This window comes from Gambusia affinis, linkage group LG12, assembly GCF_019740435.1.
Source record: "Gambusia affinis linkage group LG12, SWU_Gaff_1.0, whole genome shotgun sequence".
Classification (NCBI taxonomy): Eukaryota; Metazoa; Chordata; class Actinopteri; order Cyprinodontiformes; family Poeciliidae; genus Gambusia; species Gambusia affinis.
The window spans coordinates 21,180,808-21,203,407 of record NC_057879.1 but is presented as its reverse complement, the minus strand read 5'-3'; the positions used below and the strand labels follow the sequence as shown (position 1 = coordinate 21,203,407).

The 22,600-nt window shown below is 37.6% G+C and overlaps 1 protein-coding gene and 1 long non-coding RNA gene across 3 annotated transcripts in view; one reads left to right on the top strand and one right to left on the bottom strand.

Annotated features, from left to right (window-relative positions):
• Positions 1-1,139: 1,139 nt before the first annotated feature.
• Positions 1,140-22,600, top strand: part of LOC122840855 (retinal-specific phospholipid-transporting ATPase ABCA4-like) — a 47,617-nt gene continuing 26,156 nt past the window's right edge. For both annotated transcript variants that reach the window (XM_044133602.1, XM_044133601.1), the window contains exons 1-13: positions 1,140-1,239; positions 3,746-3,858; positions 4,015-4,108; positions 4,300-4,441; positions 4,523-4,662; positions 4,845-4,972; positions 5,720-5,917; positions 10,784-10,867; positions 15,237-15,474; positions 17,313-17,452; positions 18,702-18,818; positions 19,063-19,260; positions 21,874-22,079. In XM_044133602.1, the coding sequence (XP_043989537.1) occupies positions 3,793-3,858; positions 4,015-4,108; positions 4,300-4,441; positions 4,523-4,662; positions 4,845-4,972; positions 5,720-5,917; positions 10,784-10,867; positions 15,237-15,474; positions 17,313-17,452; positions 18,702-18,818; positions 19,063-19,260; positions 21,874-22,079 (1,751 nt within the window). In that variant the 5' untranslated portion in view covers positions 1,140-1,239; positions 3,746-3,792. The remainder of the gene's footprint in view (positions 1,240-3,745; positions 3,859-4,014; positions 4,109-4,299; positions 4,442-4,522; positions 4,663-4,844; positions 4,973-5,719; positions 5,918-10,783; positions 10,868-15,236; positions 15,475-17,312; positions 17,453-18,701; positions 18,819-19,062; positions 19,261-21,873; positions 22,080-22,600) is intronic.
• On the bottom strand, positions 15,298-19,769 carry LOC122840856. The gene is made up of 3 exons (XR_006372301.1): positions 19,295-19,769; positions 15,833-15,912; positions 15,298-15,422 (listed from the first exon to the last, which is right to left on the bottom strand). It is a non-coding gene; the product is annotated as an uncharacterized LOC122840856 (long non-coding RNA).

The window sequence follows — 22,600 nt, the reverse complement described above, 5'->3', positions numbered from 1 at the left end:
TTTCTTGTTTTTTGTTGTTTTTTTTAAATGCATTTTTTTCAGTTAAATTTTTTATTATATCTTTCATTAAATATATCTTTTTGAAAAGTAGAAAAATAACAAGTCTGTAAAATACTAAACAGAAAAACGCATAGTAGTGAAGTTTATTTGTACCTATGGCACATCAGGATAGTTTCTCAAACATTTACAGTAATCCTTCAGTGTTAAAAAATTGTTATGCAAGTTTACATATATTTTTATTAGAACCTTTTTTATTTTACAATACAAGCACATTTATGCAAAATTCAGATTTGTCCTGCATCTGGCCCTCCAATTTACAAATAACTGCTGGAAATTGGCACCAGACCTATCATAAGTCAAATGGATGCATTTAGATTTTCAAACTTTATTTTTATTTATTTACTTTAAAAATAAATCCCCAAAGACATGGACTTCAACCAACCATTTTTAGACTGTGATAGATATGCTAATATTTCAGTTATTTAGAACCTGACTCATAAAACTATTAGCCTTACTCGCTGCTTTAGATTTTTCATTTCTTAATATTTCCATCCAGTTGGATTGTTTTTCTTTTTCCTTCTGCATTTGATGGATTTCAAATTCGCTCCATCTCAAATTGATTGTGGTTCCAGGATGTTTTGCATCTGCTGGGGGCTCAGCTGGCTTTAATGTCCTACTTTGAAACCTTCACATTCTCCTCAGCTAATTACTCATGTCACCTGGCGCCTTCTCCGCTCAGAGGAAACTCATTTCAGACACAAAAATTGAAACAAATGCTGCTGTCTCTTAGTCTCGCCTTTGCTCCTAAGTCCTATAAATCCAAACTCCTAATTTATTCTGTAGGTGTTTAGCTCTGGGATTACACGCTGGTGCAGTTTCATTTCTGCTCAGGTTATTTTCTTTGACAAACATATTTGCTGCTGCTGTGATGAAGACCACCTCCTGCTTTTCTCTCCGCCAGGTTTCCCTCCTTTTTCTTCTCCTGCAGGTATCTGCCTAATTCTACCTCAAAATGGATGACAGTTGTTTCCTTTCTGCCTGCCCATGTTGAGCCGGGAGATTAGAGCAATCAGATTAGGAGTGCTGCTGACCTGCAGCACAGGGAGTGAGAGAGAGAAAGAAAGACAGGGTGGGCAGCTCGGAGTCATCTGAAGCACTTCTACCCGGTTTAATGTTTTGCATTACTTCAGCTTGTTTGTGAAACCGTTTTTCTTGATGTTGTTCGACTTTGGTGAGAAGGTAAGGCTGAGAATCCAACTGATTAATCTGATGGGTAGAAACATCTTACTAGACCTGACAGGTGTGTGTGAGTGTGTGGTTGTTATTGCTCACATAGTTGAAGTAATGTATCGCTTGTTGTTTAAGTTACTTTGATAGGTTGCGACATGCTTGCAGGATAATTTCTCCCTGAATTCTGCAGAGTGTGTGTATGGCGTTGCTGTTGTGTGTAATTTGTGTTTTGAGTAAGAAGATGCTTTCCGAGAACTCAGTCATAATAACAGCTTTTAGCTTCCTCTGTTTTCTAGCTGAAATTCCCCTTTTGTTTTTCTCTTCACAAGTGTTGGTCTGCCCGTATTCTCCATCTGGCAGTCTACAGTAATCTACTGGTCATGTTCTTGCGCTACATGATGCTCCATCTATGAATGACTGTCTGAGTGCAGAGTGATTGATTTCTCCAAAATTAAAAAAAAGACCCCATGACGGATCAGGTCTAAATTGTAGTTCTCATTCAGGTGGCATGTGAATGCAGACATGAAGTCATCCTTAAATTTTCTTAGCAACTGTGTTTAGGAGTAACAGTTTGATGAAACAACGTGTTAGAAGGGTTAGAAGCTCTTTTTCAGGAACACCTCCAAAGGCTTTTCTTAAAGTGATTTAAAGATGTGAGTTAAGACAATTCAAGAGTTAACAGAAAGGCCTATTACAATCAAGTTGGATCGAAAGTTGGGTCACATCCAAAAGGAGGTCAAGGCTGGTGAGAAACAAACAATGACTACATGACTTTGTTTTTGCTCAGAGAGTAAAGCTAACAAGCCTTTCGGTTAGTTCATTGTGAGCTAATAAAGGAAATAGTTTTTTTCAGTTTCAAGATTTTTGTCTCTTTCTCATTCATCACTTTTATGTTTCCAATTAAAAAGCTTCATTAGCAGAAGACTCACTGACTTTTTTAACTTTCTGGAGGTGCATCCAAAAGTATTCATACTTTAAAGGCTGACCTATTCTTAAAATGTTCAATTGAAGAGGGATGATAGGCAGTTATAGAGAAAATAAATTGAGAACTATTAGTATTCAGAACCCCTGAACAGGACCACCTTCTCACACTGGAAGTCTTTGGGTTTATCTCTCTACTAACTTTACACATCCAGCTGCAATTTTTGCCCATTTGTCTTTGCAAAACAGTTAAAATTTCATTCAAATTTGATTCAAAGAGTTTGTGATTGTTTGTGGGCCATTCTAACAAATGATATGCTCTGATCTAAATCAGTCCCCAATAGGTCTGTCTGTATCTTTAGGACTAAACCTCTCTGCCAGGTTTGCCCTATTTTTAGCTGCATCCACTTTAACCAGCTTCCCTTTGGAAGCTGAAAAACGTATTCCCACAGCATGATGCTGTCACCACTTTGGGGATTGTGCTTTGAGGAGGGATAGACTCAAATGACCCACCATGCACTTACTTACATTACAGCCTGTTCCATCACCATCCAGTCAACATCAGAGGGAAGATGCAAGATAAAAGCCCCATAACTCACCAATCAGTAACAGAGATGTTAAAGTAACATTTCTGTTTCCAATAGTCTGAAATTCAGATAGAATGAGCCCACATTCAAAATCATATTCGAGCAGATATGGCAAAATTGAGCAGTTACTCAATTAAACAGTGGCAAAAAATACATGGCCGCCAATCAGATGGAATATTTTGAACAAGAACATATGCAAATTTTCACTACTTAAGTTCTAGAGATAATCTCTTTGATCATCACCAGTTCTTTCAGCTTCAACAGGCACATCATAATTTTGGGTTTCTTGAACTCACTCTGATTCAAACACATAAGTTGGAACTCTAACAATCAAATGCTTCAGTTATTGTTCATCCGGCATAATGTGAAATAAAAAATAAAAACTATTGATGAGCTAGTTTCTTGAACCTTTTGTGCTCTCGCTGATGCAAATACACAAGAAAGTAGTAGTACACTTTTTTTATTCAGTGCAATCTTTGAATCATTTCATTTTGTGGAATCCTTTCTTTTTATTGTCAGCAAGTGCATTTCTTAGTGAGCAATAGGAAATCCCCCACTATATTTATTAAACACAGGTGACTATAGTGGCAAGAATTTAATTACTTAACCTAACTGACCTGTTTCCTTCAATTCAGTTATTTTATAAATATAAAATATAGAAATATCTCTATATACGGTAAATAAGAATAATATACTGTACATAAAGAGAAAAAATAACAACACATTGTGCAGTTTAAATAATAATGTACTTTGATCCTAAGGGATGTGTTTTAGAATATTTTAAAAGCTTTATCATTTCCCTTCATCCTCTATCACATAAAACTCTCACAAAAGACATTCAAGCTAAACAGGTTTAAATACTTTTGCAAGACACTGTAAATAATCCCTAGTTAATCCCATGCGTCATGTCATGGTGTAATCATTTCAGTGCTATTCAGACCCCTTCTTACCGATAGTTGCTCTGCTGTCTAACTGCTCCGCTCACCACTAAAGTTTTGTCTTTGCAGATTCTTCACAGTCTGATGACCCCGTCCAGGGGTTGAGCTGCAGAGCGATGAAGACAGGCTCCCAAATCCGCCTGTTACTATGGAAGAACTGGACTCTTCGCAAAAGGCAGAAGGTATAAGCCTTCCCTGACGTGTACATGGGTTTTGAAAAAGAAGCCCATGCACTGAAACAGCCCAAACAATTCTTCATGATACAGCATCTCTTGAGCTTTCAGGATTATGTATTACGTTGTTTTAGTGCTTCCCAGTAATGGACTGTTTCTCTTTAGATCCGATTCCTGGTGGAGATTTCCTGGCCCGTCTTGTTATTCATTGGTCTGGTGTGGCTGAGGAAGGCCAATCCTCTCTACCAGCAGCATGAATGTGAGAAGGAACATCTTGCTGAGATTCATCACCAGCAGCTTTCACTGCTAACTCACCCTCATCTATTAAAACATATTGAAATCTGCTGCAGTTCTTTACATGGAACAAATAACACAGGGCAGCCCATTTGGAGAGTCTTTAATAATCAGATCCTGAGCTTTCACATTTTCTCTGAATGTTTGTTTCTGTAGGTCACTTCCCCAACAAGGCCTTGCCTTCGGCAGGGATTCTCCCCTGGATGCAGGGTATCTTTTGCAACGCTAACAACCCCTGCTTCAGATATCCAACACAGGGAGAGTCACCGGGCATCGTTTCCAACTACAACAACTCAGTGTAAGGTCACAACAGCACTCTTAAATTCATTGTGAGCAAGTATTTATTTAAAGCTGTTTTGTTATTTTCGACAAACTTTAGACTGGCACAATTCTACGTTGACATCCAGGAGCTTCTGCTTAATGAGACAGAGGTCCGGCAGTATGGTAGACTTTGGCGTGAGATGGCGTCCTTCTCAAACTTTATGGACACGTTACGCAACAATCCGTCCGCCGTTGCAGGTAAACAGAAAAACAAGGAATGCTTCAGTCAGTATAATAGCCAATGCTCTCCTGAAAATGACTGCTTATAACCAAGCTTAAAGTTTTCCTGTGAATCATTTCCTTATCCAGTGTTGCTCTGGCCAATATTGTTCTGTGTGTGTCTGATCTTTCACTATCAATGTTAATGGTTTTCCTTTTAGGCCGTGGGCTGAAGATTGATGACGTTCTGAAGGACGATGAGATCCTTACGGCCTTCCTGTTAAGAGACGCAGGCCTCTCTGAATCTGTTGTTTACCAACTGGTCAATGCCCAGCTACGTCTGGAACAGGTAAAAGTTTAACCTCTGAGTCAGGATAGTCGAAAGCTAAACTTGAGATTTGGTTGGCAGGGGTACAAGGTCCAGGTAGGAACCCTCCCCGGTTAGACTCTGCAGCTCATTCTGGAGGATCCTAAGATTTTGTCATAGGATATATATTCCCTTGGGCTGGCTCTGGGTCTACCTTCGGGTAGTATGAAAATCCCAACATCTGCCACATCTCAACCAGGGTGTTGTTGCAGTTGAGAACTGGTTCTTAATCGACTTACATGATTAAAAAGATGAAAGAAAATAACACAGACAGTCCAGTAAACCAAGACCTGTAGCTCAACTTTTTCTTCACCACGATAGACTGGAACATTTCCTACATTTGAGCAGACAATCCCCAAATCTGTCTATCCATGTCCTGCCTCATTCAACCATTACTTGTGAAAAAAATACCAAGATACTTGAAATGCTCTCTTTGGACAGAGTGACTGTTTAATTGACCTCGAAGGTCAATTAAACTTTTTAAGTTAAGAGAGCTCAGCTTCAATCACCTTGAGGTCAAACCTTGTCCCCTGGCACTCGGCTAGTCTTGGGCCAAAGAGATAAAAGAAGCATTAGGTTTTGCTGCAATACTAGCTTTATGGTGGGCCTTTCTTTCTTTTGGAACAAAAGAATGTTTATTTATTCTGTTTATTGAAACTGTAAAAATGCTGTTTTCTTTAAAATGCACACATTCTGAGCAGGTTTTTCCTTTCTTTTTGTGTTTCCCAGTTTAGTTTTGGTATCCCAGACCTACAGTTGAAAGACATAGCATGCAGTCAAGCCTTGCTGGAGCGCTTTATCATCTTCCCCAGTCGAATGGGACTCCATGGGGTGCGCAATGCCATGTGTGCCCTCAGCCAGCAAAGGCTGCAGAGAATTGAAGACATCCTTTATGCAAATCTGGACTTCTTCAAGATCTTCAGACTGGTTGGTGGTTTACTTAAAAGTATAATTTCTCAACAAAACATTTCCTCCTATTAAACCCCCTGGCATTGTTTCTGCTGTAATGTATGCGGACAGTATGAAGTCTCCCTTTTGGCTTCTTTTCGAGCAGACTGGCAAAAAAATTTTTCTTTTTTTTTTATGTATGCCTTCTTTTGCTGCTACCTTTATGATTCATCTGAACGGCAATTTAGGAGAAACTTTAAAAGGCATTTCACAGTTTCAGAGTCTGGAGGAGTGCAATTTCATGGCAGCAGGTGTAATTGTGGTTCCATACACTGCCATCATTTATCTTCCCACTCAAACTTAAGGCAACACATTCTTTCTAATGGTGTGAGGCACTTTCATTTTGGAGTTTTTTAAACAAGGTAATGCATGTTTTTGCAAGAACAATAATTGAGATCGGAGTTTGGCGAGTGCATTTAGTGTGTTACAGCACCTAGTTTGCAGAAAAACACACCCTTTAAACATTCTCACATTTTCTCTGCTTACAACCATAAACCTAAATGAATTAATTTCATGTGCAAGAGACCATCACAAAGTGCCCATAATTGTGAAATAAAATCGAAAGGATTTGTGGTTGTTAATTATTTTTTACATATGAGCATCAAACTTTTCAGGTTTTTTTTGTGTATTAACATTGACACCAAAGATAAAATCCATTTAAACTGATTTCCCTCAGGAGTCACCTAATTAGAAGAGTACACCCCTGAATAATTTAATTTCAGTCTGTATAAGTTTCTCTATGGTTTTTTGATGTAAAGAACTTTGAACTGCCTTTTTGCTGAAAATGTACCATACATATAAACTTGAGGGACATTTGTAGAGAAACAGCTTCATGTAGACCCAGGCTCAGAATTTTTAAAGCAGTCTTAAGCCAATATTAGTTCTTTGCAATAGTGGCGTGACGGAGCACTGTTTTATAAATCATCCTAAAATGGAATGAAAAGAGCACAAGACAATGTCATCCAACGAAACTGATTGAACAGATAAGAAATGACCAAAAAGGTCCATAATAACTCCAGAGGTCAGGTGGAAGGACTGGTCATCAGATGTCTACTGTTTGCTGTACATTCACAAGTCTGACCAAGGCCTATTTGCACTTTGTCTCACAGCAAATGTTTAATGGGAGATTTGCTGGTTACATTTCATCAATATTGAACTTTTTGGCCAACATATGTAATGATAGATGAGCTTTTGTGGGGATGCTTTTCTGCAGCAGGGTCAGAGAAACTGCTACAGGCTGGTAGAAAAAAGGAAGTAGTTTCACCTTTCAGAACAGACATGACCTGATACCTGAGAATGGTCCAGTCAAAGACCAGGACACAGTTCAATTGAGAATCTATGTTCACACTTGAAATATGGTGCTTAAAGACACTCTCAATTCGATCTGATGGAACTTGTGTGATTTTTGTGTTTGTAGCGTAACAATGTGTGATAATCGACAAGATATACGAAAACTATCTTACCAGAGAGTTTTTATTAGCAACTGAAAAAACATATCTTAGGTTACCAACTGGTTTCCCAGCGCTGTCAGAAGTTTTTGTTTTAGCAAATGAGTCAAAGCTGGTTTGTCCACAACTTAACATATCTTACTGCAAATGAAACCATGCATGAGGTTTCCTTGTTGAGGTTTGCTATCATGTTTCATGAATATGAAACTGATCCAGCCGCCTTTGTTCTACCTGCCCCTGGATGAATTAATTTCCTGGAAATTGAACAAGAGCTTTTATTTTATGTTGTTTTATTTTATTTCACCAAGTGCACATAATAAAAAAAAACAAACAAAAACAACAAATCTATTTCTGATATTTTGAGGAAAATTGTAAATGAAAAGAAAAGATAAGGCAAAATCAAGCAACAAACTACAAAACTGATTAACTGTTTTTTATTATGTTGACACCCTGTGGTTATTAGTATATGCAGGTCTTCAGGGTCAGGCTGGGTGAGTCATCTGACTGGCTCAGGGAATTCATATGGCATTATCCGCATTGGCCTGCTTTGCTAATGGGCTTAGCTTGGACGTGCATCCAACCTGTTGGGCATTCCATAAGAAAGCACGCTGCATCTGGTACTTCACCAACACATGTCTCCTAACTAGTTCATTCAAGCTCACAGCACACTTTGCTTTAAAGTTTATAGAAAATCTAATGGAAAAAAAGCACACAAAGGTTTGTTTCCCTTCAGTTACCTACTTCCTGTACACTTTTCAGTTGCAATTGCAAAAACATTTAGTTTGTTTTTACTGAACCTATAAATATCTGACTGGGTTATGTAGTTAGACTTTGGAGTGGCTGTACAAGTTTGGGAAACTATTTATAGATTAATGTTTTTCTCTTCAAACTAGTTTAATTTTTGTTATCTAACACAGTCACTGTAGTGTAAAACTATCTAGAATATTTTTGGAAATACTTCATAAATTAATACAGACATCTGCACAGCAGCAGTTTACTGGACACAATTTCCAGCAACAGCCAAACTCAGAAGTAAAAAGTGTTGCACGTCTGAAAATATTTCCTCTTGCTGTATACTTGATTTCTAGCTGCTTCAATGAGAAGTGTTGATTGATCTTTGGAAAAATAGAAAAAATACATAAAGGAACTCTATCTGATTCAAGATGAGTGACACTTGGCTGACTTCCAGGTTGTACTTTTCTCTTCAGATTGTTTTGCTGTATTTTTCCTCTTCCTTCCACTGGCTTCAAAGACTAAACTAGTCAGTCAGCATTTATTTCAACAAGTATTAATGATTACCTCTTCTGGAAATGTCCCTTTCCTCTATTTACTCAAGAATGTTCCTATTACCACACTCCTACATCTGTGCTTCACTGCTGGGACTGTGCATTGTTTTCTTTTTATGAAAAATGTATTCTTGCAGACCTGTGCTACTGTATAAGTAGGATTTATTTGGAAACAATTCAAGAAAAACTAAATTGTAAAACAGTTTACATTTATAATGAGATAATTTCTTTTCTTTTGTACTATTGAGACATGTTAGGGTGGATGAACTGATTAATAACCTTTTTACCCTGTAGAATTATAGCAAATTACGGCCTCTAACTTCCATGCTTTTTTATTGCCATTTGTGTCATGTGCCATCCAAAAGTGTTGTAAAAAAAAAAATAAAATGTTTTTTTATTTGTACAATGTAACGTCTAATAAATACAGGATCCATTAGTATCAAACTTCCCCTTAAACAGCTTCTTATAAAGCATAGGTTCAGTCACATTGGATTGCAAGTGTTTGTGAGCATAAATTTTCTTGCCGCAGATTGTGACTGGATTTAAGTCCTGGCTTTTTCTGACAAGTAAAAGCTTTGCTCACCAGTCACATTGTGGCTCTGGTCATATGTTTGTTGTGTAGTTAGTGGGGATGACATGCTGGATGGAGAACCTCTATCTCAGTTTCATTTTTTTCCAAACCTTCTTTGTAGCATAGTGCTGTATTTAGCTTCAATTGGCTTTTCTCACTGCTGTTACCTTCTCGTCCAGAACAGAGATCTCTTAATTCTAGTAGAAAGAACTTTGGCTAGTGTCAATGTTGGCTCATTTTGCTGGTGACAAGCTCCTGTCTGGTCCCACCAAGCTGACAGAGCAACAGAATGGAAGAGGCAGCTGAACACCAGAATAGTTATTCTTCATAGGAAGGGAAAACAAGTACAGCTTGATTAGCAACCCATTAATTAACCTATCATGACTCATGCTCTTCCCAAGAGGCTGTGTGTCATACACTCATCTGTTCTCCCACTTTCTTCTCTATATCAAAATAAAACATTGCTGTCTACTGGCTCCCATGCCAAAAGGGGATTTTTGGCATGGGAGTGGACTTTTAAGACTGTTGAAGTTAAATATTCCTACAGCAGGATTCTGCTACCATGTTTCTCTGTGTGGATGAAATTTCTGGTAATACTGCTAGTGTTCTGCATATAACCCAGAAAGTTCAATTTTGCTCTTTTCTGACCCAGGCACCTTCAGAGCACACAGTTAAAGCACATTGAACACATATGTCATTAATTGTTGTTGCAATTAAAACGTCTAAAATGTAACTTTGCTCAAGGGTGTAACACTTCCTCGATTATATTTATTTGAAATTCAGATATTTAAATCACACCCTTTTACTTTTACCGTAATGACCTCTGGCTTATCTTTTCCACCATCGTTATGCTTCTGACCCCCTTCTCCATCAGCCTATCTACTCCTCCCTTCCTATTCCCTTTGCTTTTTCTCTCCCTAGCCCTCGCCACACTGCCTCATTCCTTCCTTCGTTCATTGAAATGCAGGCACAAGGAATGCAGGAGGAAGGATATCACATGTATGTGTTTGCCTTGGCACACAGGGTTTCCTTATACCCTCAGCAGTTAGCTCTGACCAGGCGATTTCTAACACCTTCTGCTAATGCTTTCCCATAAACACAAACCCTCTGAGGACATTCTGTAGAGAGTAGAGCTGCTTTGATTTCATATCAAATGATTGATCTCAATTTTAAGATTGGCTAAAAAAAAATAGCTCGAGTCCTTTGTTTAGTAGATAAACAGTGCATTAGGATGAATTTGTTAGGTTGATTAGCCTTTGTTCCAGTAGGCTGCTACTTGCAATTCCTGTAAATGTGCAAGGAAAGCATGCAAAAAATGTTTCCTTCCTTGAAATAAAAACACTTCTTAGAAGTTTCCAGCATTTAAAGGTAGTTAATAAACTGTATTCTTCTGTCTAAACCTATCCCATGATGGATATTGTTTTGACAAAGAAGAACAAAAGAACACTTGTGTTGACATTTCTAATTTTAACTTTAATTTTATTCAGAGTCTGCTGGCATTTTTCCATCCCTAATGCATCTTGTGACTTTGTTTTCACAGATGCCTCAGGTTCTGGACAGCCAGGGGATTGATCTACATTACTGGGGTCTGGTTCTCAAGGGAGCGTCAGAGAAGATCCAAGTTGTAAGTACTCTCAGTGTTTCTGCTTCTGCCCCTCTTGTCTTCTTGTCTTCTTCTTATGAGTCATGAAGGGTTCAGAGGCACCAGTATTTTTAGTTCTGCAGGAAACTCGCCTTTTCCGCTTCTCCGTGTTTAAGAAGTTGCTCTAGAGGGGGCTGAGAGATGGTTTCTATAATGCAGGGGGTTACATGTGCAGGTGACCAATCTATCTTAGTAGTGTGTAAAGGCATGGGAAGCAAAGGGCTACCTAAAGTCTTGTAAATGCATCCACACTATATGCATGTGTTTTTCACATGTAATCAAATAACAGATGTGCACTGATAATCTCTCCACTCAAAGAAAATGGGAAATGACCCAGGAAAATAAGACGATTGTCTCTTACAAAGAAATTACGGTTTCTAGGAAATCTAACTTAATGACCCTTCCAAATATTTATGTAAAATAAGAGCAACTGATGCACCTTTTAATCTGTACCAGATTACTGCCAGAATCTTGTAGATTGCCCAAAAAAGCATTTAGTCAAGATGAAATTTACTTTGGGGTATTTAACCAAATATTAGTGAGAGCATGTATATATTTGAGCCCGTATGTTTAACTTTGGCCTTGTGTAATTTACATTAAAGCCATAATAAATTAAACAATCTCGTCTTAAAATTAATTGAATGGATTCTTCATAAGATCATTCTAAACTTGGAAAAGGAATGTTTAAATTAAACTATTAAGAACCCATTAATAATGCAAGATTAATGCCCCTGTTAGCTAAATAGGCTTAGCACATCTAACAGGAACTGTATTATATAATATCATTGCATATTCAACAGAGTTGAAATGTTGTCATGCATCCCATACCCCTTCTGTCTTAATTTTCTCCTTGGCATGCACACTCACATACTTTCATTCAATTTCATGGAAGTAAATTGGCCTCAGGAGCCTTCGCAGACACAACTGTTTGCAAATTCAACACAGTTACTCATCCCCAGTTTTTGGCTGTTAAGCTTCTAATTATAAATGCAAGAGTGACAACACATGTTCATGTAACACTACAGTATTCCAGAAAGAGAATAGTAAGCTGAACATAAAAATGACTAATTCCAGTTGAATGAAAGTTTTTGCATTGCAAAACCTTCCTAATGTTAATCAACTTTTATAACAAGGGACGACCCAGTCCAAGTCTTTTTGACAATACTGATCCAAGTTCCTAAGGATGAGGTGTTTGCCTAAAACTGGTTGTAATACTTTATGAAAATGAATGAAAGTCATTACCATGTTTAAACTTGGAATAAACTAGTGCATTGTATAAATATTATACTTATTAATCACATCCGGGACACCCCACAGGCATTTATGGAGGTCACTCTAAATATGCTGTGTGTACAGAATATGATCAATTCAAATAAAAGAAGCAACTATTATGTTCTGACAGTATATCACTCAAAATTTGTATAGCTTTATATTTTTTTGGAGCTATCACATATCAAGTATACCTTATACATGCTAGCCTTATAAAAAAGGCAACAACTACATAAGTATTGCAGTAATATAATAGAGTAGGAATAGCCTTTATTGTCTAAAAATTGGGAAATTCAGGTGTAATATCAGCATCAAGGTGATGATCAAAAAGTGTTAAAAATATATATGTTTGTATATATATATATATATATATATATATATATATATATATATATATATATATATATATATATAAACAAGATTAACAATAATATTATTAATAATATTCTGTACAAAATTATAACATAAAAAATACATCAGAATTATAAATAGCGTACTCTCAATGGCCCAGTAGTAATATTGCTTACTATCACCCTCTCTTCATGCTGTCTGTGGTGATAAAGAGCCACTCACATCAGCATACCAGACGCTTGAAACTGAAAGTGTAACCGACAACTTGATTATTTTGAACTAATAATAATCACAGTCATGATAAGTCATTGAACACTGAAACTTCCTGTCAATTTGAAATAAAAGTAAAATATAAATGGAAAAGGTTACATACTCTACAATCACTCAAAAAAACTCCCAATAATTTACTTGTTGATAGACATGTAATTTGTTTCTCAATATGCCAGTATTGCCTAATTAAAATAGACAACATTGTGACAAAATATTTTTTTTTTATCAATTGGAACTAACATCATCTTCTAGGGAATGCAGGAGTACCTCAAACAACTAATAGGAATACTGGATGTTTGATTGACCCAAATTTACTGTTGCCTCACTGATTTTCTGAAAACAGATATGGGAGAGAGATGCAAAACTACTCTGTCTTCTCTGTCTAATTCTACTGTTTACTGCCAATTCAAGATTGCGAAAGCTTCTAGTTTTGAAAACTCAAAAAAAAAAAATCATAACCTCTAAAACACCTGGGATGAGATGTGTGCTCCGTCACGTTCTCTCTTTGTCCCAGGAGGGAGTACATCCCAGAAACACTTCGGCAAGGGATGACAGAAAGAAAGAGACTGGTGGGAGGTGCATGCATAGAGTAGAAAGAGAGGGGGGAAAGGGACATTCCTTCGAGGTGACACATCCTGTAGGTGGGACCTTTTGTGTCACCACGGTGACAGAAGGGCGAGTCAGTTATTCTCATTACCCCATTACCTATGTGTGTTTTCAGCTCGGCGTATGTGTGAAAAATAATACATTTGAAAAATGAAGGAAGAGGGAATTGGCGATGCCAAAATCAGGGGCGTGTCAGACCATGTGTGAGAGTATGTGTGCACTTTCACAAGGTGGAGCTTTGAGGATGCTGTATGGAAAATAGCAATCAATCACTTTCAATAATTTTGCTGACAAAATTGGGTTAATTGTAATTATCCTCAGAAGAAATGTACCTCTCTGAATATTTGTTTTTGCATGAGATTGTTTAAAGGGTAAGTTTCCAACAGCAACATAATGTCTGGAGGGAAAACTTTCTATCTTCTAGTTCATAATTCTTTAGGGAGGAAACGATGCACATTGGGGAAAAGATTGTACTTGCATGAAGTTATTTTTGTCTTGTCAATAGGAGGATATTTCACCCGCCCCTGTGGCTATCCTCATCATGTGAGGAGAGGCGTCTAAGCAGTTTGTTTGCTTATCTTTCAAACTATTGTTTTCATGTGACCGTTTATATAATGAAGCTCACAGGGTATGAATGAATATGAGCAGTGTAAATATGCCTACCATGAGTGTAATTACCTGTTAAAGGTCACACACTTCAGAAATAATTGTTTAGATTCCCAAGGAGTGAAAAACATGTATTTTTCCTGTTGAAGGCAATGTAGGATGGAGGATATTTACTTTGACGTGCCAGCACTGGTGAGAAGACTAAATGTCTTCAAGGTCAGGTGAGCTCAGGTGACCTTACTTTGCTTTATTTTAGATGATAATGAAAAATAGTTTTCTCCTCAGAAGAATTTTTAAGGAAATGGATATTTTAATGCCACATAATTCCACACCATAAAGATAAAAAAAGATCCAACATTTTATTTGAAAACATATACTCAGTGATTGAAAAAATTCTCCTTGACATTATAAATATTTTTTATATGTAATGTTGTCTGTGCTGCAATACATTTATACAAACCCTGTTAGTCAGTAGAGTCATATTTTCCTGTCATTTGCTAAGTTTGGAGCATATGAACAGAGATCTTATGACATTTGCTGCATTGCTTAAATGTGAGTGGACTTTCCACGCTTATAGAAATTTAATGTTTTATGTGAGCCATTTTACAATACAAGGACAGCAGCAGGTGCAGACAGCTCTTAAGATAATCAAAATAAATTACATTACAGAGAATATCAGTCATCTTTTCAGTCCTGATCGATACGATTCTGACCACTTAGAGAAAACAGCATTTTTAGCGAGAAAGATTTCATAATTTATCCTAGAAATATCCTATTTGTAGAGTATTCCTGATAGCTGTTTAATGATTTTAGGTTAGCAAACAAAAATGGAGATTTTCTCTGTCCAGGGGACGCTGCTGCTTGAGGAATGTCCCATCGAACACGTTGCTCCTCAGAATGTCAGAACACTGACATGTGGTCTTTCCTATTGTTCTTAATGACTGAGAAAAATGTGTGTTTGTGTTATGCCATATTTATAGAGATTGAAACAGGAAGTGTTTGATTACAAATTTAAGTTTAGTAAAATCTCAGATTAATTCATAAGTCTGAGGAACATTATGGTCCTCCAGTAAAAGAAGAATCAATTTTACCATGGATGGCAATAGTTGTTGAGGGTGCTGTAAGTACTTCTAAAAATACAGCTCAAGAGTTATTACCTTTATTTAGATTTAGAAGCTTTTTCTAGCCATACAGTAAATAACAGAACATGCACATGAAGGTAACGTGTCCTTTTTTGTGTCTTCCACAGCTGCTGAAACGAGAGAGCTCTCAGGAGCTCCTCAGGGTGGCCTCCTCTCTGTTCCAAGCTGGGGGTCCCTCCTCCTTCACCCAGCTGATGTCTGGGGTGTCCAGCCTGTTCTGCGGATACCCAGAAGGAGGGGGCTCCAGTGTTCTGTCCTTCAACTGGTATGAAGACAACAACTACAAGGTGTTCCTGGGGGTGAATGGCAGCAAAAATCACAACTATGTCTATGATGACGCCACCAGTAAGTAAATAAGGCATCATATGATTTTTTAATTAAACTTTTTTTTTTTTTTTTTTTATCAACAGGTGGATCACTGAGTGAAAAAATCAGTTTTCAGAAAACTTTTCTGTGCTCTACCTTGCATATAAAATGCTACTATTTTCTCAATTTCAATTCGAGGAAACTGAGTGGTTCAGTTCAAGGAGAATTCAGGAGATATTTCAAGGCATTTTATTACTGCAAGTCTCTTTCAAAGAAATGCACTTGCACATTTTTTTTATAGTGTTATAAGCATTCAGTGTAATTATTGCCTATCAAAACTTGAAGATTAAACTGAAAGAGCTTTCTTGGAAAAAACACACATTGCTTCATTTATCACCTGGGTTTCTTTTCCTCTTTGGTTTTCATGTGTCAAAAGGTCATGCATGACAAGAAAAGGCTTCAACTAAAAGGCTGCTCCTGTCACAAAGAAATGCAAAACAGTTTGTCCATCTCTTAATTAACTTTAACCATCTCACCTCCTTCCATATAAAATATAATGAAAAGCTCCTACTGAAAAGCCACAAATATTATTGTGTTTAATGGGACTTCATGCCACAGACAAACAGACATGTACAAAATACATGATTGGAGAGGGGTACTTGGTTTCTGAAATGCGTACAGTGCATACACATCTGACCCATTTTACATTAATACCCCTAAATAAACTCCAGTTTACCTGATTGCCTCCAAAAGTCACCAAGGAGGTAATAGTGTCCTCTTATGCATAATTAAATCTTTATAAATTCAGCTGCTTTGCAAAGCAGCTTCTCTCTTTTTTTAGAGAACATTCATGACAAAACACCATCCTCAAGACAAGAGTAAGGGGGAAGTTAGGAGGAATAAAAACGTGATGATATAAGAAAACCTATTACAGGCTGCAAAAGACTAGAAACTGTGGTGGAGACTCACCTTCCTGCAGGACAATGTGTCAGGATTGGGTTTTCTCTGTGTTGATTTGAGTTTTTCTGTGTGTTTATTTTGGGTTTCTGTGTCTTGAGTCTCCATGTTGTCCTGTCTACCCTTTGATTGTTCCCAGGTGTGTCTCGTTCCGTGATTACCCTCTGTGTATTTAATGCCATCTGTGGCATTAAATACGGGTCCTTGTTGTACCAGTCTGTCTATTCTATCAGTTGTCTTCTAGTTGAATTCCAGTTACTACAAGTGTGAGTCGTTGCCTTTGCTCATCTGTGCTGTCTGGATTGTTGTATATTTCATCATTAAATCACCATCACTGCAACCTGGTTCTGCCGATTTTATCCTCACCACCTCTTCCACAAATAATGACCCTAAACATGCAATGAGATCTGCAATGCAATAGTTCAGATAAAGGCTCAAGTCCAAAGTCAAGTCCAGACCTAAATCTGATTAAAAATTTGCAGAGAAAAAAAAATTTATTACAATCTGCATCAACTCAGATGGAGCTTGACCTATTTGGCAAAGAAAAATGGAGGAAAACTGCAGCCTCTGTAGCTGACAGAGAAATATAGCAAATCACAAAAGGTCAAAGGTGGTTCAGGGCAGCTGAATACAGGCACAAACTATTTTCAAAATACATTTCTTTCACTTCATAAGTCCCAATACATTGAAGCTTATAGTTTTAACCTGATGAAATGCAAAAAAGTTTAGCAAGTGAAAACATAATTATTTTGTGTCTGCACAAGACATTCAAATTGAGTTGAAAGTGTCAATAATACTTTTTTTTCACACTTTAACAAACTGTATTTTGTTAGTAATTTTCTTCTTGGAAGAAGTAAATTTCCCCCCCCCCAACATTCCTTCTTCTTCTCTGAACATCTTGGCTTTTTCTCTCCCCACAGCTCCGTTTTGTAATTCCCTGATGCAAACCCTGGAGTCCAACCCCGTCACAAAGATTGTGTGGAATTTCGTCAAGCCCCTGCTGATGGGAAAGATCCTGTACACGCCCGACTCCCCGGCCGTCCGACAGATATTAAAGAGTGTAAGAGAGTCCACCTTCAGCCTGACCCTTCACCTCTTTTATTTCCTCTACACACCCTTTCTCTCCTTTTTCAGTTTTTTTCTCTAACACTCTTAATGTCTTGCTACTCACACAACCCCCAACTCAAGTTGACCTGATTCTGAATGTAAAGGATAGGTGTGGAAGGTCTACAGGGGCAGACAGAGGAAAAGGAAAATCAAATTAATAAAAATGTGTGGGTGGAGGAGGTAAATAGATCCGTCTCTGCCATTGCTTTTTGCACAGAACACATCAATTTTAAGCAACTGTTACAGGAATTTTTTCCTTTCTTTTTTAGTTCGCCAGTCATGCAAATTAAAACTGGTTATTTTTTTCTTAGATCCTTTCTGGGTTTTCACGGTACCCTGTGTTGTTATCCACACTAATAACAAAGAGCTTCAGCAGAAGAAATTTTGTGGATTAGGGCTTTGGAGTTTGTTAAGACCAAGATTATAAATAAATTAAAGTTTATATAAACTAAAGGCTATAGTTTACCTTGGTTTAGTTGTTTCTACAGCTTCTAATTGACTATTAAGTGACTGTTTTATTGTCAGCGAAGATCATGTACAATTTTTGTTATTTTTTCCTGTTTTAATTGCAGTTGTGACACACTTTGCCATCTCTATATGCTGAAATATGCTGAATAAAGAAATGTGATAAAGTTTTCTTACTTCCATATTAGCATAAACAGTTCTGTGATCCTCAGCCAGAAAACTCTTCTTGGGTTCACAAAGTTTCATAACAGTCAGTGTTAATATGCTTCTCTGGCTACTAAATTGAGTTTTTTAAACCAGCAAACAGCATGTTCTTATTATTTGTTACAAATATTTTCTACTGTGGTCCTTTATCTATTTCTGTGATGTGAAAACAACTTGTAAAGCTTGAACCAGACAGCATGACCTTGCCTGACATCCAGAGGTACCAACAACAAAACCTGTTTATGTCAGTCAGATTATGTGGTTTTACTGCAACTGTTACTTATGCTACCATGCCTCACCAAAGAATTATACTCCATGAACTTGTTAACATTTTGTCATTTTGCACTAACTAGTGTTGGTCTTCTCATTAAATCCAGATTGTATCAAGAAAACATAAAAAAAAAAGTTAAAGAAAAGCAAAGCTCTGCTGGTAATTTTCCAAATGTAATGCTGATCTTGGTGTGTATTTTTAAACAAATGATTGACATGTTTTAGTTTTAGTTCTAAATTGACTTGTTTCTTTTTGGAACCAGGCTAATACAACATTTGAGGAGCTGGAGAGACTCCAGAACATGGCCAAGGCCTGGGAGGAGGTTGGACCTCAGCTGTGGGCTTTCTTCAACAACAGTGTCCAGATGAACATGATCAGGGTACGGACATAGTTGTTCTGATCACAACTTTCACTACACATGTCAAACAATAAGTGCAGAAAGGTAAAGTAGTAGTAGAGGTGATTTGGTGTGAACATTTTAGATATACACAGAATAAATCTTAATTTTGTTTTCTCTGAAAAAAATCCCTTAAAATTTTCTTCAACCTGCTGCTACCTATGCTACGTAAGCCATATGTTTCAGAATTAATTAATGACGCCCTAATATTCTCTTTTTTTCTCAGGACACCCTGAGGAACCCAACAGTGATGGACTTCGTTGACAACAGTCTGGTGGAAAGCACGTTTTCAACTAGAGATATTCTCAACTTTCTGCACAACGGGCCAGAGGCTGACAGGGAGGAGGGAATGCCAAACTTGGACTGGCGGAATATTTTTAACATCGCTGACCAAATCATACGCATGTTCAACCAATACGGAGAGGTAAGGAGCTTGTTGCTGTGATTTGTGAAAATACCTTCTATTTGCCTGTACCAGTAGAAGTCAGTCAGGGCTGCTCCTTCAGGTTGCAGCAAGGCCTTTTCAGACAGAGAGAGCCACTTATCACAGCTCTGTAGGTTCTCTCCTGTCCGTCAGCCTGGAAGGTGGAGAGAACAAGTGTGCTGTCGCCTCCATTGTGGAGCCGGTGATAAAGTAGAGAGTAGGTGGGAATGAGTCACCCTCCTCTGGAGCTCAGACGTGGTTCAGTGTACAGCTCAGCATTGAAACCAACCCCTGTTCTTCTTCATAAAGTGGACAAATCACTCTATCTATCCTCCTTTCCTCACTCACTCCATTCCTCTCTCGTGGGATTTAACAGGAGCCAAGGGTTGTGGTTTTAGAAAGAGTCCTATCTTTGCAGAAATCTAAATCTGTCTTTTGTCGCAGCACTCAGTGCCAGGAACCTTCAGAGTCCTGCAAACAAACCAGGCAATTTAGCCAATTAGATACAGCCGTCAGCTAGCGCTGGTCCATTGGGCGGCTGTGGCAGCTAACATCAAGTCGCCTCACTCTGTCAATGTTTCTCACACTGCGACTCCACTGGAACATGTGTATCAGGATCTTTCTCCTATGTCTATCTTTGAGTGAGCATTAATGTACTCCTATAAAGATGAATAGAAACTTCAGCCAGAAATCCAGATGGAGACTTAAGACATTTCATATGCAGAAGGGCTGTGCAAGTATGAGCTGTAGACAAAATCTTCATGCAACAAACATGCATATTATATGTTGTACCTGTGAAGGAATGGTGCATAAAGTAAAAGTTGCATAAATATGTGCTGTAATGAATATGTCTGGGTTCAGTTCATTTCAAGTTCATTTTTATCTTTGCATAATATCTACAGAATTTGCAATAAACATCTTTACTCTAAAGAAAAAATGTTTCCAAAAAAACCCCTGCTACCAGGAGAACCTAAAACAGTGACCAGAACTCCCAGTAAAGTTCAAACAGTAAATACCTTCCCCACAGTTTTGTCACATTATATCTGCAAACGAATATGTATTTTAGTTGGATTTTTTGTGATATTACCACACAAAACTATACCTAATTGGAAACTGGAAAGAAAATTATACATGGTTTTCACATTTATTTTAAGAGTTATTGAAATGGTGTGGGGGGCTGCACAGTGGCGCAGTTGGTAGAGCTGTTGCCTTGCAGCAAGAAGGTCCTGGGTTCAATTCCCGGCCCGGGGTCTTTCTGCATGGAGTTTGCATGTTCTCCCTGTGCATGAGTGGATTCTCTCCGGGTACTTTGGCTTCCTCCCACAGTCAATTTAAATGTCATCCCTGGCTGTTTGCCAGGTTTTTTACCCTGAGAAACCCACTCATAATGTGGGTTTATCTAATGCGATAAAAACACAAACATGTGGATATATTTGGTAAATTAGATAAAGACAGACCATTGCAACGGATCATATTTGAAAACCATAAATTATTTTCAGAATGTCCCTGTTTGTATTTCATTTGAGTCATGGGTCTCTGAGTAATTATGGCTAAATACACACTTAAATTTAAAGACCATAATTTCTATGCCATTTCAGTCCCATGAGAAATATTGCTAGACATTGTATTAGCCTTTGATTCTTGTATTTGATGTTAAATTAATTTCAATTAAAAAGAAGCAATAAAAGATTACTGAATCCTAAAGGTTTCCAAGATAAAAAAAAATCAAACCTGCCATTGTGAAAGAAATAACATTTTAGCACATTAGCAGGAAAGATACAAGAAACTCTAGATTTCATTCTCACAGAAAAAAACAAATATCCATCTTTAGGGGCAGCCAAGTCAAGAATACTCTCTATCAGACAACAATATAAAACTTCAAAGTCATCAAGTATGAGGTTTTAATAAAGATGTAAGATCAAGATCAAGAATGTGGATCAAAAACAGAAATACAAGCAAAAATAAACAAATAGGGAACACAGTATTACCCAAAGGTTGAGAAAGATTCTTTAGAGAAAAAACATTACGATGATTTGAACCAGAATGTGGGGAAAAGGGCTAAGAGATGAGGAAAGAAAAGTAAATCAAGCCACAAAATTTGTCAAGCACAGAGGAGGCCGTGTACAACTGCCAGTAAAAGTAGGTCACTGGTGTTTATCGATGGGCTGACTGCTGGAAGAACAAGCAGGTTAAATTCTACTCTGCGTGTTAAATGCTACAAAACCTGTCTAATGTCAGTTAGTCTTTGACCTCAGGGGGGAATAATCCTTTAGAAATGTCATATATGTGTTGTCTGATTTAATAATCGTGCCTCAGAATGGAGATTTTCCTTTGTAAAAACCATCACCATGACTCTGGTAAGCAAATCCCCTTTGACCTTTTATTCTAGGTGGAGAGGAAAAGTGGATTTCAATGCTCTATTTTATTCTAACTGCAGTTCAATAAAGAAGCAAATTTGTATTGCAGCATTCGGTACATTTCACTCAACAAAAATCAGCAAGAAGAAACAAAATGCTAAACCTGAAAGATTTATTGCTGTCATCTGAACAATGGCTTCCCAGTTTGACAACACCAAATCCATAGCTGTCTTCCCAACTATGTGTGTGTCTGCAGTGTGTCAGCCTGGATAAGTTTGTGGCTTACACAGATGAGTCCCAGATGATTCATCAGGCTCTGTACCTGCTGGAGGAGAACAAGTTCTGGGCAGGTGTGGTTTTTATGGACATGTATCCCTGGACCACAACCGTTCCTCAACACGTCAAATACAAGATCCGCATGGACATAGACTCAGTGGAGAGGACCAACAAGATTAAAGACAGGTCTGTAAAGCTTTGTCTTCCTTTCAATCTCTTTTCTGTAGACATGGTGTACCTAAAATGTATAACTTCTCATTGTTGTGCTTATGCATTTATTATTAAAATGAAATTTTGATATATCTCCTTTTATACTTACTTAAATGTTGAGGAAAATCCATATTTAGCAATGTACTTTGTGCAACCACCTTTTGCCAGATCTGTATAGAGTCTTGGATCCTCTTATTTACTCTCATCTCTTCCCTGATTTTCATGACAGATTTCATGATACCATGACATTGACCCACAGCATCACAGATCCTCCACTGCATCCCAACACTTAATCTGTTGGCTCACACCAGACGATTCGAGGAGTTCTAGTTAAAGCACAAAAACATTAGAAAATCAAGAAGTTTTCTGGTGGTGGGACATAAAAGTATTTTTCCAGCCTTGCCTCCCAGATAGCCAGTAGGCTGGCAGATAACATCTAACTGGTTTCTATGGAAACTTGGTGACCCCAAGAAGTATTTTTTTGTATGTTCTTTAAC